The sequence below is a fragment of the Stenella coeruleoalba genome (assembly GCF_951394435.1).
Source record: "Stenella coeruleoalba genome assembly, chromosome: 11".
Taxonomy (NCBI): Eukaryota; Metazoa; Chordata; class Mammalia; order Artiodactyla; family Delphinidae; genus Stenella; species Stenella coeruleoalba.
This window is the reverse complement of record NC_137157.1, coordinates 42,181,385-42,199,105: the sequence shown is the minus strand read 5'-3', so window position 1 is coordinate 42,199,105 and position 17,721 is coordinate 42,181,385. Positions and strand designations below refer to the sequence as shown.

At 42.1% G+C, this 17,721-nt stretch overlaps 1 protein-coding gene across 1 annotated transcript; it reads right to left on the bottom strand.

Moving 5' to 3' along the window:
• Window positions 1-485: 485 nt before the first annotated feature.
• PHLDA1 (pleckstrin homology like domain family A member 1) lies at window positions 486-5,249 on the bottom strand. The gene is made up of 2 exons (XM_079936569.1): window positions 1,983-5,249; window positions 486-1,540 (listed from the first exon to the last, which is right to left on the bottom strand). Exon 1 carries the CDS (start codon window positions 3,137-3,139, stop codon window positions 2,009-2,011), a length of 1,131 nt encoding a protein of 376 aa, XP_079792695.1. The 5' UTR covers window positions 3,140-5,249; the 3' UTR covers window positions 486-1,540; window positions 1,983-2,008.
• Between the last annotated feature and the right edge of the window lie 12,472 nt (window positions 5,250-17,721).

The following is a 17,721-nucleotide window of genomic DNA, read 5'->3' as shown; positions in this document are numbered from 1 at the left end:
ACCATTCCAATTTGGAAGCTGGAAAAATACTGATCAAGACTTTGCAGAAAAGATGATGGAAAACAGAGACCCGTTAGTAAAGCTAGGCAGATAGGAAGTGATTTTCAGCCGTAAGAGGATTTGGTAGCATCTATGGGCTCTTTTTAAACTTAAGTAGCATCTGCCCTCGTGGACTTTGACCATCCTTTTCATTTAACACAGAAGAGGGTTTGTTCTACCTTTAAAAGCACATGCTCTTCCCCCACCTCCCCCCGCCCCACCAACAACCCCCCAGACTCCTGAACAAGTCGCTGCTAAAACAAGACTGGGGTTGTTTTCTTACTGCAAATCCAGTGTTTATCCAGTCCTTCCTTTTTCAATTTCTGAGTTTAGCTAACCTAACAACAAAACATATAACCCTTGGATTTCTCACAGAGCAATAAAAAGCAAAACAGCTGGTGTCTCTGATCAACATTATTCTCAGAATGAAAACAAAAAGCTATGACTCCTAGTCCTTTGAAATATTTACAAACTGTATTTTATTTAAACTATGAGATTCTAGATAGAATATGATTCTAGAACAAAGTAAAAGGGCCAGAAAATGTGGTTCACATCAAGTGTGCAAAGCTCTTGGAGAAGGGTAATCTCTATTGTGGCTAAGAGCACAAATGTTCTCTCAAACAAGTGGAATAATTCTTTTCCCCCACTATGTTTTTTGAAATGAAACACCTAATGCATTCATACTCAGAAATCATAGAAAACTCCTTATTAAACCCTTCACACATAGATAATCTAAGAAAGCCTTTTCCTACAGCAGACCCAGCCCTCCTTTGTATATTCAGGATATGATCATCTTGCCATCAGTTGGGTTATGCTTGAAATACTCTGAATCAGCTATCATTACTACTGATTTCCTTTTAGAAAAAGCAATTCGATTTTTATAATTACACAATTCTGAACGTTTAGCTTCTTTAAACTTCCATTCTACACAAAATATATGTCGAAGGAAAAAAAAACTCAAAAGAAAAAAAAAGAAAGAAAACTCCACGTAGTATCACAGAGTTTAATTTCAACCACCTGGTATAACATTTAAGTATCAGACCTTCTGAAAATGAATTCTTGATGTGTTCCCCTTCACCGCCCTTTTACTTTCTTCTTTCCCAAGATTAGAACTTACTAGGGAATAGGTTTTTGAAAATAAAGTTTCTTTTTTGGAAAATGGCCTACATTCAGAAATGTCTCAGAACAAGCATTTAAAAAAAACTAATAAATAATCATAAATCAAAATACATTAAAATAACATTACAGTACATCATCGCTCCTAAAAGGTCCACCATACTGGAAGATCCTCTCAAAGGTTCATAAATAAAGCCTTCTGGACTCGAAATCATTTCCTGCATTGTGATGAAGAGTATGCAGAAAAACTAAGAGGAATCGCCAAGTTATCGGTCGTATTCTGTCCAAACTACTTGGTCTGGTGCGGGCGGGGCGACTGTTTTGTTTTCGATCCAAGTGAAGACAATAGAAAGGTGCTTGTCTCACTTCCTCAAGTCCTCACAACCTGGAAAGAAATGACAAGGATTGAAGTGGCTCGGACTCCTACAAGACCCAGTTCTCTTCGGGCCTGTCCCGTGGACAAAGCGAGCTCAGAAGGACACCAGGGTCGCTCCCTCGAGTCCCCAGACACACTCAAGTGGCGCTGGTGACAAGGAGAGAAGCTGCGGCGTCGCTGGGGAGCGCACCAGTGAACACGCGTGGGTCAGCGTGGGCGGGCGGGCGGGCGATCAGGAGAACTTCCTGCGCGGCCCGAACCCCGCACCCTCCCCTCTCTGCCCCGCCTCTCCTGGCTCCAGCTTGTTCCCTTATTTCCGCCTCCCAGAAACCTGCATTAATTTCTAATTTTTCCACCCAAGATCCGAACCAGGGAAAAGGCTTCCTACTGCTACCACCCCCAGCCCCACTCCTCGGAACCTCCCTCGGGAGCCGAGCTGCCGGGACCTTACCTCGTCTGGCTCGGGTGCTGCCCTCTTCAGGCAGAGTTCGAGGTGCTACGGAGAAGCCGGTGGCCGTGCGGCTGCGAGAGCGGTAGTGGGTGCGGGTGCGGATGTGGGTGCGAGCGCAAGTGCGGATGCGGATACGGATGGAGCGGCTGCGGCTGCGGCTGCGGCTGGGGCTTGGGTTGGGGCTGCGGCTGCGGCTGGGGCTTGGGTTGGGGCTGCGGCGGGGCTTGGGGGTGGGACTGGGGCTGAAGCTGCGGCTGCGGCGGCTGCTGCTGGACCAGGTGCTGCTGCTTCTGCCGCGTGGACTTGACCGCCAGGATGGCCTGACGATTCTTGTACTGCACCATCTGAAGCGTGATCTCCGCGTTCCAGCCCTGGTCCTGCGGGCACCGAAAGTCGATTTCCTTGCCCTCGGCCATCACCACAGTGAAGTACATATACTTGCCTTTGCGCTCCACGCAGTCCACGGTCTTCATGTTGGAAAAGTGCAATTCCTTCAGCTTGACGGGCGGCTCGAGGCTGCCCACAGCGGGGCCTCCGGGTTGGGATGGCTCGACCGGCCCCTGCCCGGGCTGCTGCTGGTGTTGCAGCTGTTTGGGCGGGATGAGCAGCAGCCCCTCCTCAGTGAGGATACAGCACTTTTTCTTCCAGAGCTGCAGCAACCCGTCGCTGCGCTTCTCCAACACACCCTCCTTCAGCGCCTTGCAGCCGCTGCTCTCCAACATCCTCCCGGCATAGGGGGGCCCGCCGCTCGGCTCGGCCTCTCCTCTTCCAGCCGCCCGGGCCCGGCGGGGCAGCAGCAGCCGCGCGCCGTCCTCGCCCCAACGGCTCCCGCGGCCGCCCGCCCGGAGCGCGCAGAAGAAGCTAACGCGCAGGAAGCAGAGCGGCGGCGGCGGCTGCGGCGGTTCCTCGGGGTCCGAGCAGCAGGGCAGCCGCGTCCTGATGCGCCACAAGGTCCGGGAGCTGCGAGCCGCCGGGCCTCTGCCGTCCTCTTGCGAGCGCTCACTGAAGGGCTCTGGCCGGGCCCTCTCGCGGCGCTTTTGAATGGGCCATCCCCCCCACCCCCGAGTGACACCCAGCGGAAAAGGCGGCTCCTGGCGCCCGCGCCGCGGGGGAAAGCCCAGCTCCGAAAGGCACTCTGCCGCCGGCGCACGCCTCATTAACTTGGGGCCTTTCCAAAGCCGGCCGCGTCCACGCCCCCCGCGTCCCTTGCTCCGCCTCTCGCCGCCCACTCGCTTCCGCGCTCCTTCCCCGGGATGGCTGCAGGGACCCGAGCCCCGGAAACTCCTCTCCTCCGCCGGGCGCCACAGCCGAGGGCGCCCGAGATGGCCAGCAAAGGATGCCGAGGCGCAGAGGGCGCTGAGAGGCCATCCCCAGCCGTCCCGCCTCTCCTCCCGGTGGGGCTTTCTGCTAACAGCCTCAGAAAATGAGGATGGGGCTGCGAGGACGGGTACAGCTACCAGACGGTGCCTGGTACGCCAAGCTGACCCTCTGCCCTCGGGAACCCAGCCCTGGGGATTCGCGCTGCCTGGGCGAGCAAGGAGCCTGGGGGTGAGGCTCGCGAGCCGCGGAGTCCCGTGGAAGCGTGCCTCCCCCGGACACTACGTAAACATCTTAGTCCACAAAGGCCGAGAGAACACGGTGTCTTTACACTCACATTCGCTTACGGTCACTAACTAGCTCTTCTTGGAGCCGAAGGGGCGATTGTTAAACCAACAGCGCTACCGTCTGTCCCGTTTGGAAGGGATAGAGGAAGAGGACCACTTCGGATGGCATCTCACCTTCCTTTTCTCGAGCCAGGAGCGCAGGCACTGCCTATCTTTACCCGTGACACGAGCGCTCTAGCTTCCTTCTTGACCCATCCGTACAGCCCGCAATAGCTCACAACAGTAATTCAACTCTAACGACAAATTCAGGTAATGCCCGGTCCCAACACTTTAAGGCAGTTTAGCCTTCCAAACGGCAGGCTAGCCTCCGCGGGTCCCTCTCTTTGCAAACGCCAAACGGGTCAGATCTCTTGGAATCTCATTTATCTGTAACCTGGGGAAACTAATGCGGTACTCGCCCCTAGCTCCCTCCTACTCCATTTAAACAATTTCTACAGAAATTCTGGGAAACAAGGCAGAATAAAGAGCCTAAGCCGAGACCAAATCTCTTGGGGGAAATGTATTAAGTAAACAGAGAACCCCAACTATGTACCGACCCTGAAAATACGAAGAATTACACAAAGAAGAAATAAAGCAGGGGTGGATAAGTCAGAGTTGGCCAAGGTAAGAGGAAAGGCTGCTACTTGAACTCAAGAAGGAAGAAGGGAGAGCTTAGCTCATCTGTAGTTTCATCAGGCTGGTACAAAGAATTCAAAGGGGAAGAAGTGAGAGACGAGCTTGGAGAGCGGAGCAAGATTCAAATTCTTTGTGTGTCACGCTTAAGAAATTCCAGGTTTATCCCAAGGTAATCGAGAACAAAGGATAACTTTTAAACACGGGAGGGTCCTGAATCTTAATATAAGGAACAATGTTTCAGCAAATGGGACAATTCCAGCACAATCCTGAGACCCACTGAATTGCACTTAGTGGGCTCTCAGGGCCTTCACATTGTTGATGGATTCGTCTTTTAAGGAGAAAGGCAAAGTCATGTAAAGATTTCTTTACATGATTACATTTTAAGAAGGTGACTTTTTAAAAAATTCTGTATACCAATGAATGACAAACACTGCACCTAACGTCTCAGTTTTTCCCCTGCCTTTGCAGGACAAGTGAGCATTCCAGAGAATTTCCACATGACCAGCTGTTCATCTTTTTAACAGAATGCCATTCTTCAGCTCATTTAGAAAGGATACTTCCTTTAAATGTGTAATTCAGAGTCTCTGAGGGCAGGTGTAGTTGGGAAAGACATTTCATATGGAAAATTGATACTATACAAACCAAACTAGGTAAAACATTAAGATGTATTCTGGAAGCCCAAGCCATTTTCTTGAGAAACGCAACATTTGGTGTTTCTATCCTTCTGCAGTTTATCAGGACGCAACAAATGCATTCTATCTAAGCTACTTCACAATGTCTGAACAACCAGCAGCACGATTTTCAAAAGCACTTGTTATAATTAGAGACTTAAAAACTCAGAATTTCCAGTTGGGTATTTCACAACTTAAGTGACTTTGTGAACAGCTCAGAAGTATACAGTTTGCCTTCTCCAACCATAGTGCAACTGATTATTGGAAATCTCAGTAGTATAATATAGGAATCTTGTAGATAGGTGACAACTTTGCTTTTAATTTCACCAGTCACCACCAACTCACAAAAATGGCCATATTACCATTTTTAAGACAAATTCGCAGAAAATGAATTACAGGAAATAACCGCCCCCCCCCAAAAAAACCCCACAACTTCAGTTGTAGATAATGAAAACCTACGAATGTCACTTAAAAATTACTAAAGTTTAGAAAGCTAGCTAACAAGTCACTAACAAGGCTTAAGTCAAAGTGTATATTATGGCCAGCTGCATCAAGTTGTCTATCAGCAGCATCTGAGAGTCGATCATCTTCTGCTCTAGGACAGTTCTTCACTGGCTTCGAGGACACCACTTAGCTTTCCTTCCACCTCCCTGGTCATTGTCTGTCTCCTCTACAGGTTCCTCCTCTTTCCAATCTTTTGAGTGCCCCAAAGCTCAGCCCTCGGTTTTTATCTACACTCACTCCCTTGACCTCATCCAGTCTTATTATTTTCAATAAGATCTATATGCCCAAGACTCCCAAATTTATATCCAACTGCTTGTTGCCAAAGAATAAAACAGACTACCAAAGTTAAAAAATAATAACACCCCCAGGCAAGGGAACACATACTGGTGAAGACATGCACTGAGTAGTTCGCTAGAGGGAGAAGTCTGAGGGGATTTTCGATCATAGAAAGCAGGGTTCATGGAGCTTTTGCGAATAAAAAATAGCATGCTGGATAGGATGGAGTCCATAGGCTTATATATGACTGGTTAAAACAAATGCCTGGGTAGAACTGGTTCAGTAAGGGTCTGAAGTCAAAGTTCATGGTTTGTTAAAGAGCCTTAGCTGGTTAGAATGGCTGTAATGAAAAATACCCTTCAGTTTTTATATATTCCAGGCCCCTGTTACTGTAAATTGAATTTTTTCCTTTTCCCTTTCTCTACAGTACTATTGGGGTGTCTATTAGAGAACCAGAATATATGCACTCCCAAACTTACCTCCTCACCCTGACCTGTTCTACTTACCTGCAATCCCCCCCTCAGGTGATGGCAATTCTATCTGTACAGTTGTTCAGGCCAAAACCCTTGCAGCAGTACTGCCCTTAGAACAAGACAAAAGGAGCCCTGTGCTTTGAAGAGCCAGTACTACATGCCTATCTGGAACTCATACTTGTTCTAGACTATACTCCAGGTACTCACTCCAAATACCCTGCCTAAATGACCTTGGCTATTTCAGAGTATTACATGACCATCGTGTGCACTGGTGTGTAAGGCAGGTGGACAGATTTTGAACATACAGGCTAGGAATGCCCACACAAACGTGCAGGAGGCCAATTCAGAGGCAGGAATGGGAAGACAAGGAAAGTGGGACACAGGCAGAGGATCAGCTTCCTCACAAGGAAGCTTCTGGCACAGGAGTTTTAAGGATCTGAATTTCAAACCTGGACCTCCAAGTACTTGTGAAGGTGTATTTGGCAGGATAGTAGTGTGGGACGTATCTTCATTGAACAAAACTTTAAAATATTTAATCACTGGCGTCTCCATTGCACTCCTACCCCAGGACGGCAAATGTTTAGAAGCATGCCTGCCTTGCAAAAATCCTTTACTCGCTTTCCAGTACCCAATCCACAAATTGAGTCAAGAAATCCCAACGGTTATGCCTTCAAACCGTATCTATATTCTGTCCATTTCTCTCCACTTCATCACCACCCTGATAATCTCTCCCCTGAAATACTGCCATGGCCTCCGAACTTTGCCTCCCTGATTCTACCCTTGTTGTCTTATCATCTATATTATAATCTATTTAAGACATCCCAATCACTTTCTTCAAGTCTCTGCTCAAATGTCATCTCAATGAGGGCTTTCCTAATCACTCTAAAACTGCAACCACCCAATTTCCCTTAATTTTTCCCATAGCATGTATTACCTCCTAACATATCTGAATAATTTATAATTCCTATTGCTTATTTCTGTTCCCATTACTAGAGTATGTCAGTTCTTCCAAGAGGTCAAAAATCAGTTTTGATGTGTCCTGATCACCTAATACATTTCTTGGCACACAGGAAGAGCTCAACATATGTAGAAATTTTAAGACTCAAAAGCCCACATCTGTCATGAAAAGAAAATCAATGTCTTCAAATGCTTGACAGATTTTTCATAATGCATCCTACTTTTTAAAGTTTTCAAACTGTAATAAGAATTTATGAAAAGACTTCTAAAACTTGCCATACCAATACATGTATTTGGTAATAGTTGTTTTTTTTTTAATAAGTTTACTTTTGGCTGCGTTGGGTCCCTGTTGCCGCGGTGTGTGGGCCTCCCACTGAGGTGGCTTCTCCTGTTGCGAGCATGGGCTCTAGGAGCACGGGTTTCAGCAGCCATGGCACTAGGGGCTCAGTTGCCGTGGCTTGCAGGCTCCAGAGTGCAAGCTCAGCAGCTGTGGCACACGGGCCCAGCTGCTCTGAGGCATGTGGGATCTTCCCAGCCCAGGGCTCAAACCCGTGTCCCCTGCATTGGCAGGCGGATTCCCAACCACTGCGCCACCAGGGAAGCCCTGGTGATAGTTTCAAAAAATTGAATTAACAACTATACATGCTAGGCCTCTCTGAACTTTAAATGCTACTATAGTCTATAAATGCTATCTAAAAATACGTCCTACAAACCTTCCTTTTCCTGAGCAGCATGCAGCTTAATATTGAAAGGTATTTATACATCATCCTATTGCTTGCTAGTAAGAGTAATCAAAAAAAAAAACAACACAGTAATGGAACTGAATTGATAGAATTTTCTTAGTTGGCAGATACCTCCTTAGAAGTTCGTTAATACTGGCTTAAAGACATTTAACAGAAGTTAGAAAGTTATAAAGTGTTTACTTTCATTTACAACTTGATTACAAGATTATAAAACTTTTAATCTATAAACTTCCTAATTTGCAATATAAAGTAGAAACTCATGAAAAATATCATTATTAAAGATTTGGATAAAGTTCAAATGTCTTTAAAGAAATAGTTAAAAGCCAAGTAATCATGAAAATACAAGTCAGGTCACCTTCATTAGTGCATAAAGGTCTGTGTTCAGACTGCAATTTAGACTTCTTAGCCATTCATCTCTTCATTTTTAAAAATTCTATTCAGTAGAGATATTTTATAAAGATTCTTATTTCCAAAATGCTGAGTTGAAAAGGTTAACAACTCTTCAACTGAATACAGAACTATTTTTCTTCATAGATGCGTCCCTCTAGCTGCCTTCCTTTTCGCCTGAAGTTGATGAACTGTGCCTCCTAGTGACCAATTTGTATAACACAGCTTAGAGCAACTGAGAATTGAGAAGTGCTCAAAACACGGCTATTACAACCCGTTTACAGATCAAACACTGTCAATCAGCTGTCTCTGTCCTTTCTATTGTGCCAACAGCCTAACTTTAGGTTCTCATTTCTCTCATTCATGCTCTTGTAACAGCCCAACCACTTGAATCCACACTAATACACTGCACTGCTACCACTTCCATTCCTAAATTATGACAGAAAATTTTCAGTTTCCTCCTATTCACATAAGAGAACATCTCAACTCCTTACTCTAGCATGAAAAGCCCTCCACAGAAATGTAAAGCCCTACCTGCCCTTGCAATTTAGACGCTCCTTCCACTCAACCCTAAGTGAGCTCGTCACTTATCTACTTTGTGCTGTTTTTGCTTTTCCTAAACCTCAGTAACATTTGAGCAGGCAACACTGTACTGATACTCTGACATCCAGGCCTTCAGGGATGGCAGTAGAGAAACACCAGGTACTTCAGTGACTGACAGTGGAAGCACTGGTAAACTTGTTTGCAGGTTTACTTTGAGCACTGCCCTGGCAGATTAGCATCCAAGCCTCTGCCTTCCAGTAAGAGCCCATAAACACCTAATATCCTAAATCTACTTCTACTCAAACTAGGTAAATGCTCCTGTTGCTTGCAACTCAAGTATCTGACGGGTAGCCAGTGGGCAAATCTCTCCTTTTAAGGGACTAGAATACATGGGGAAACTCCCTCTTTTGCAGTCTTCTTTTACAACATAGCACACAGTCTGAGAACAGACTTCAGTTTGATCATTGACACCTGCAAAAAAATGAATAAATCAGTAAATAAGCAAAGGCCTTTTTTAGGTGGTAGAGGAGGAAAAGTAAAAGCAGAATTTTTCAGAATTCCTTCCAAAAATTCAAGGATACAGGAAAACAGGTGGTATGATAAACTTGCTTGGGTGCTGCTGTAAATGGCAAGGTTACTTAAGAAGAGGAACTCAGGTTTCAAAGACCAAGATTGCAGTGTGGAGGGTGCATCACAGATGACAGCTGACAGAGAACCAAGGAATAAAAGAGATGGAATAAAAGAATTCTGTAGGGTGGCCAGGCCCAGAAAGATGGAGGAACACTTCTTACCAAAGATAGAACCCAGGAAACCTTTTTATGGCAAGCTTCCACACTGCCACTAAACCTATCAGGAAAAGCAAGGCCCCAGGTTAGAGGCAACAAAATCGCCACACAACTCATGACTACAAGCTATTCAACAATCGGCATCCTTTAACAGATCAGAAACTGGAACATTTAGCAGTTCTTGCTTCTAATGAGATTCTATTTACACTTTTGCTTAAGTCATTGTCTCAACTTCACTTGTGTATGCAGGGGCTCTGGGAAAGATTATCATGTAAGGAAAAGCGAAAAACCCAGAAGATGGATAAGACTCCAATCAGAATTCATCTTCAGGTTGTATTCCTAAATCACCTTTCTGGAACTGGTTTACTTATTTCTGAAATGCAGCTGTTTGCCTCCCGTTTTCCAGGATATCCTAAACCCTTTTCTAAACCTGAAGTTCTTCAGCATGCATGGCTGATGTGGCTGTGATCCCAGCCTTTGTTCTACCCAGGGTCTACTATATTAAGCGGCCCCACTTTTGTGCTGAAAGCACAAATCGTAAGCCCATCTCTAAAGATGGTTGGATGCCAGGAGTCTTTTGCGTCCTTCAGCCCCACCTGCTGCCTAAAACCTGCAAATAATGGGTAAGAGTGGCAGCAGCCATTTCAGACAATAAAGCAACTTTAAAGGTGGAAGCCATATGTCAAGGAAAACAAAGCAGAGGATGAAGCTCTCAGAGCAGGTGCGAGCACTGACAGAGGCCAAAACAGCTGACATCAAACACTTGACTCCAACAAAGATCAGCTGGGCAGCCCTGTTATTTACCTTTTACCCTTACATGACGAGAGGGAATAATTACCATTTTCAAACAAGTATTAAGATTAAATAAAACATTATTTCTATTACCTTAAATGGCTGAATACACATTTGGGTGTTTTTCTTTAATGCTGATTAAGATTTATAATGCAAAGTCCCACCTAGTCTGAAATACAAACAGTACAGCAATGAAGCTTTCTTCTGAACCCCAAACTATGTAATACACCCAACCTTTGAAAAGAAATATGTACTTAATGGTCATCGTATACTTACCATTTAAGGCTCTTTTACTAAGCAAGCCTGACATTTTAACGACCAGAGTGAGCCAATTAGGTGTACATTTGGTAATCTCAATTGTCCAGACAAATTCAAATGGTAAGATTCCAGTATGATAAAGTAAAACATTCTTTCTCCATAAACAGGCATACAATATATAATTTAACCTTTCCTGACGTTTCATTTTGGGAAACTATTGTAGCCTTTGTTTTATCAATACTATTATAGCTAACTGTATTTTCCAAAGACAAACTGTGGCCACTACAAGATTCCAGTTCCTCTCACCTTCCCCAAACTTTATCATTCCTCCAGCAAGATGCAGAGTCCTCTCCCATTAAACCCTGGTGGCTTTGACTATAACTAACAGAGTACAGAAGTGATGACTTCCCAGGGTAGGATAAAACTTTGCCTAATTCTTGGAACCCAGCCACCATGCTGTGAAACAAAGTCTAGGTGGCCCTCTAGCCACAGCCCAGCTGAAGTCTCATCCAGCACTGACCACCTGTGCGTAAAGAGCCTTCAGATGATTCTAGGCCCCATCCTTCAAAGCTGCCCCTGATGCTGCTCAGTAGAGCAGAAATGAACTACCCAAGCACAGTCGGCAAAAATAAATCTTGTTGATGCTTTAAGTGTGGGGAGTGGCTTTTTTATGCAATATTAGGTAACTGCAACAATTGATTCAACTCTCCACATTCTCATAGCCCCACTGAGTTCACAGAACAATATACACGGTCCAGTTTTGTGGTTTTATTGGTTTTCCCAAAATAAGCAACTCAGTATGCAGAAATGTGACAACTACAAAGGAACTTGGAGCATCCTGGTTGACTTAGATTGAAATAATGAGAATCAGTCACTTGTTACATGGCCCCGTACAGTATTATGGCTGGTAAATTGGAAAGAGTCCAGATAAACCCTACCCCATCTACGCATTGGCTGTATAAAAATTTCTTGTATAGCTACCATCTTCCTGGCTCCACACTGGAAATCAGAGAATCCAGCAGTGAACGAACATTCCTAGAGTCCTTCTTGAACTGGCAATACCAGTTCAGAACTAAAGAACCAAAAAAAAGTACGTGTTAATTCAATGAAAAAGAGACTTGAGCTAATAAGGTATGTGCACAAAAGACCCAGGAGAAGGAAGTGAAAGAAAAGACAGCCAAGCATAACTGAAACAGTACAAATGTAGGTTAAACAGGGCAGGTTGTAGATGTGCAAGTTGCTCTAAAGGTTCTGGGTCCACTCACCAAGCCAACTCAACAGCAAAAGGACAACTAGCCTAATCCAGGTCTAAACCCACATCTGGCCTGAAGACTGACACGTCTCACTGTCCACCCCTAGACGGTCCACCCACAATGTCCAGGGATCCAGGTTAATAAATGTTTGGGATGGAAAGGGATGGGCTAAGTAATGACAACTTGGAAGTTTTGGAGCATGAGGTATCTAAATACAGTCAAACTTCATTTAGTTTTACCCTAGATGATTTCTGGACTTCACAAAAGGAAATAAGTCAGCATTTTAAAAAAATGAAACCAGATTTTAAAGACTGATTTTAGGTAAGGGGGATCCATTATTCTTTTCTTCTATTTTTCTTATCTCTTTATAAAAAACATCAAAAACCTTCAAAATGGGGGCATAGGTTTATATTTATTATCCAGTTTTAGTCTCAGGGTTCTTTTGTACACCAAGTAGGGACACCTCTTAGCCAGGAGCCATTTTGCCTTTAGAATCAACAACAAAAACAGAACAAAAAACCCCCAACTAATTCTGAAATTAACTGCCAGAATCTATTATAAAAGGTGATCCCAACCACAAATTCTAGGCTTTCTTATGTTTAGGAAGCATGTTTACTAATTGCTCATTATATATATCAGGTTCTAAGTACTCCTCAACTACTTCAAGAACTAATGTGTTCTCTCATCAGTGCCCACTACCATCTTTCACAAGACATCAAAATAATGAAGCTAAAAGAACAAGTGGTAGATTAACTCCAAAGCTTATATTTAACCATTCTACTACCCAATGTATCAACTATTTTATTCCCATATTCATTAAAAACAGATGGTAAGGGTCGTTTGTCTAGGGCTGCCAAAGTTTCAGTCTAAAATCTTTTCCACTTTTATTCATGGTTTCTTATTCCTATAGAGCAACCTCACCTACAATTCTCAGTTGGATCAGCTACTACTAACCCCACCTGTTTGAAGGTAGTTACAAATATGTCCTGGGGTAAGGCTGGAAAAAAAATCCTATTGTGTTGGATAAACTTTGAAATATTCAGTGTGTACTCAGTTTTTAATATATTTCCTAAGTCTGTCACCTGAAAAGACCTAGAAATAATAACACCCCAAGAACAAGCAAACCCATCACCCAGACTTGATTTCTAAGTACCACTGCCCATTAAAGGGAACCAGGGATCCTTGGGGAAATAGCCAGTTTCAGAGCTGGTACAAAAAAAGCCTAAGATGATCCCAGAAAATCTTTCTGAGCTATAAAGTATGCAAGAGCTCAAATGATGCAGGACACACCAAAAGCACACAGGAACCAATTGTAAAAGGATACCATTGATCAAATCTGAGATGACTGAAGCATCAAAATGAACTATGATTACACAGTAAAACTTCCTGACTTTGATTAATCATACTGTGATTCTGTAAGAATGTCTTCCTAATGAAAAAACACAGCATTTAGAGGCTAAAAGGGCACAATGTCTCCAACTCTGTCAAGTACTATAGAAAAAAGATATATGCATGAATATAGAATCATGTAGCAAAAACAATAAATGGTGATTCTGAGCAAAGGATGTACAGGAATTCTTTCAACTATTGTAATTTTAGAGTTAGAGAAAAGTTGCAATATCCATAAGGGCTTCCTTGCAAAAAGCAATCTGGAATTTAAGAGGATTCATTGCAGATAACCTTGATTCTATTATTTAAAAAGCAAAAAAACCCAAAAACCTTCATCCCTTACTTTGACATTCTACCCTACTTTTAGACCCAGCCTCTAACCAGCCCCAATGTTCTTACCTACGAATGGTTGCCTCTTAGTCTTAATCATGTCTTACTTTAAAGTCATCTTCATGGAAAGGTCATCATCACTTGAAAACCCCTTTGAAAGGACTTCTACAGCTAAGCCTTCCATGGCTTCGCCCCTTATGTCATCCATGGATTGTCCTACTTCAGGACCCTCATGGTGTGTCTCCTCTAAAACCTTCACCTGAACTGCTCTCTGCTCGGAGGCTCCATCCTCGCTACACAAACTCCTACTCATCCGTGAATTCCCAGCTAAAAGCTCTTACATAAGATTTGAGTATTCTGGCAGAAACTTTTACCACTCCATGAAAATTTCCGAGCAACAACTGCTTAACTTCATTACGAAAGAAAAATGAATATTAATACTATGAAATCTGTCCACTTCTGGGATTTGCATTTTTCAACACATCCCCCAGTTCCTTATTTTCAAACGTAAACTACATGAAGACCTAGCCTTTCTGAAGAACCGACAAGACAGCAGAAGTGGAAAGCAGCAGACCTTCCACGAGTTCACCTACTGTGGCCTGGACCTCGACCGACCGCTGGACATATCCTAGGAGCAGCTAAGGCAGCTTCATGGCGCGCGAGGCAGTGGCGGCGGCCGCACCGCCGCCTGCGGAGGAAACAGCAATGGCTGCCGAAGTGCCTGCGCAAGGTCAAGTAAGCGGCACCGCCCAAGGAGAAGCCCGAGGTGGTCAACGCACCTGCGCAATGTGATCATCCAGCCCAACGTGACGGGCAGCATGGTGGGCGTCTACAACGGCAAGACCTTCAACCAGGTGGAAATCAAGCCTGCGATGATTGGGCACTACCGAGGCGAGTTCTCAATCACCTAAGAGCCAGCCCGTGCAGCACGTGGCCACCCACCCCTCCCGCTCCATCCGCCTCAAATAGCCTGCCGGCCAATGAAGACACAGACTTCTCTTTAAAAACAAAAAACACCCACACAGATGAAGAACTAAAAAGTACTGCTTTTAACTAACACATCCCCGAGTTTCAGAATAATAAAACTCAAAATAAGAGATCTACAAAAGCTATAAACTCTCAACATGAAAAGTAAGCAATTTGATTAACTTGTTTCCTGCTGGCAATTCATTATTTCTAAATTGTTGTGCTCCGTTTCTCGTTTACTTTACACTTAGTCAATACCTCAATTTTTTAAAAAACTGAAAAAGTATGGTATATAATGTCAAATGGAAGAAACACAAGATAGCGCGTATATTGTATTTTTTGAAAATAAAATTAACTGAATACAATTTAAGTTTTCTAATAAACATTTATCCTTAAATAATTCTACACTCCAACAAAGATGTTCCCATTTCTCTGAAGTAATCCTTAATTAATCCAAAAACTTGGCTCTTTCTCCAAGTTATAATTTTAGCATCTGGATTTTTAAACCAGTATACAAAAATCACCACTATATAAATTAATCTCAGTTAATTTCACCATTATCATTTACATTTATTTTTCAGCTATTAGCAACTTAGTGCTTTAAGTAGCAAACTACCTAAATTATAAACACGGATTTTCAAAACAAAATCCAGTTCACAATTACCAAGTATATATACAGTGCAGAAGATTAAAATCTATGTTAGCATCTGATTTCTCTTTCCTAAGGTTCCTATAAAGAATGTATGCTTCTTCAAAACTATCCATTAATTCTGTACATTTAAATAACATTTGGCTTGACTTAAATAGTCAAAAATATAAAGGCTAAAATTTTTATAAGACTAACTCATAAAAAAGGACTCAAATTCTAAACCAAGCCCTAAAACCAAGCAAAGAATATTTGAATATTAAATAGTTTAATATTTCTGCATGGTACAATAAGGTTTTTACAATGATTCATTGAAAATTTTGTTTTTATTTTCAATGATGGGAATGGCCTACAACTCAGATAACCCACAAATTCACTGTCTTACAAGCAGCAGAAATATACAGTTAATTCAGTTATCTTAAGGGCCTTATCAAATACACCAATGAATACCATTAACCCGTTCACAGAATAATTAAAATGTTTCTATCAAAGCTAATGTGTCCTTTTAAGGTTTACGTGTTGTTATTAAATGTGTTAAAAAGGAAACAGAGGTAGAATCCCACGTTTTAAAGCACTACTCTGTAAGCCAATTCCACACAATTAAGACATTTTTATGTCACATAAATACTAATACAGCTTCAATGAACTAGATAAAATAACGTTCAGAGATCCATGTTAATCTAAAAACCAATCAATTTATGGAACTGTTGTTCTCTGCTTATAACCATATTTGAATAAAAAAAAAATTTAAGCATTACTTTACAGGTGATCATATGGGATTTTACCATTTCTAGAGAGAAATAGAGAATTTCTTGGTAGTCACTGCCTGGGCTAGAGAATACTATAAACTGAAAATGTAAAGACAAAATTTGAAGGGCCTCAAAAACATCTATAGTTAACTCAGAGTATAATCTGTAGAACTAGGGAATTCCTTTCTGTCTAGTCTTCCAATAACAAACATGATTTAGCAGAGCTTGGGAGGTTGCTCTTAAAATGACACATTTTACAGGCCATCATGGCCTAAGCATTGAATAGCCTACTCAAAACATCTCTACTCTCCACTCTTTCAAAAAAAAAAAAGTATATACTCATTCTTTTTTAAAAACCACCCAAAATATCACCAGTACATTTTATAAAATTAAATGCAGTTTTATTAAGGATTTCAAATTACATATGTCAAATTTCTAGAATGGAATAGAACCATTTTGAAACTGGAAAGATGGCATAGATGAACACTGATATCCCTTGAAACTTCAACTTTATTTAAAAAAACAATTCCTCTGCAAACCATATTCCCCCTTATATAACAAAATGAAATAGTATCTACCTCTTCACTTTGGCAACAGCTATTTCCTAAAGGAATAAAAAAAAAATAGTGATTTTGCTACTTCTTTAAGTTCATTAAAAATGGGATTCTATCTTTAGATTAAAAATTTTAAGTTCAGAAAAAGCTGTGTTCAGGTGAGCTATGGGTACAAAAGAAAAAAAAAAGTCACAGAATGTCTAATCAAAACAACCAAAATCATTTTGAAAATAAAGAGGAAAAACAGGTGTTTTCATGGCATTTTCCCCTTTCCCCCCCATAAGCTACTGCAATTGGTTAAGGATTTCCAGTAGTTAATAATATAGAAGGAACTCTAAGGCCTTCCTATAATTACAACCCAATTAGTCCATCCTCACTGTCAAAGCTTTAAAGTTCATCCGCAAAAGTAACAGTAATTAGCCTGAGGTATTTTAAACGTGGCTCTACAGTCTCTAATTTAATGGCATTTCCCCCCCTCTAAAAATGGTCTTATTTCTACTTTAGTCCCGTGATATCTGCAGTATTTACTACAATATGGTCATAATTAAAAGAGCTGGAAAAAAAATTCTTGGACCTTTTCAAACAGTTGCTCATCCATCCACTTCTATTAAAATAGGAGCCACACAAAGATCTGCAAGGGTTGCCTGACCGGATCCAGAATAAAGGTCCTTAATCTTTGTTTTCCAGTTTAACTATCAGACCTTGGTATAAATAAAATGCTGAATATCACATACTTGTGGTACAAATAGGTCCAAACTTTTGAGCTTTTGATGAGACTGAGAAACATTTCATAAAATTTAACTTAATATGCCTTAACACATCTGTGAGGTAGTTAAGTAAACAGTACTACCCATTTTAATAGATAGTAAAACAAAAGGCGTGGGTAAATGACACACTCATACTTTAAGGAATAAGAATTGGAATCAACTGTAGAGGCTTGGGGCCTTTTGTCTAGTTCTGACCAAAGGAAATAAAATTTACCCTTTTAATCTTTCTATTAAAAACATTAAATCATTTAAGATTTTGTTTTCTTTTTTAATACTCTCTCATTAGTAGATGTAGTACCTCTTCCAAAGTTGGCACCCTTTTCAATAATGCGGTAAACTGGGTACATAATTTAAGCTAGGCCTCTGCTTCTACCTGAATTAGTACAAAATTAAGACATTATCTCTGGAGAACTAAAA

Coding starts and splice junctions, on each gene's coding strand:
- PHLDA1 (XM_079936569.1), bottom strand. CDS start 3,139: ATGAGGCGTGCGCCGGCGGCAGAGTGCCTTTCGGAGCTGGGCTTTCCC.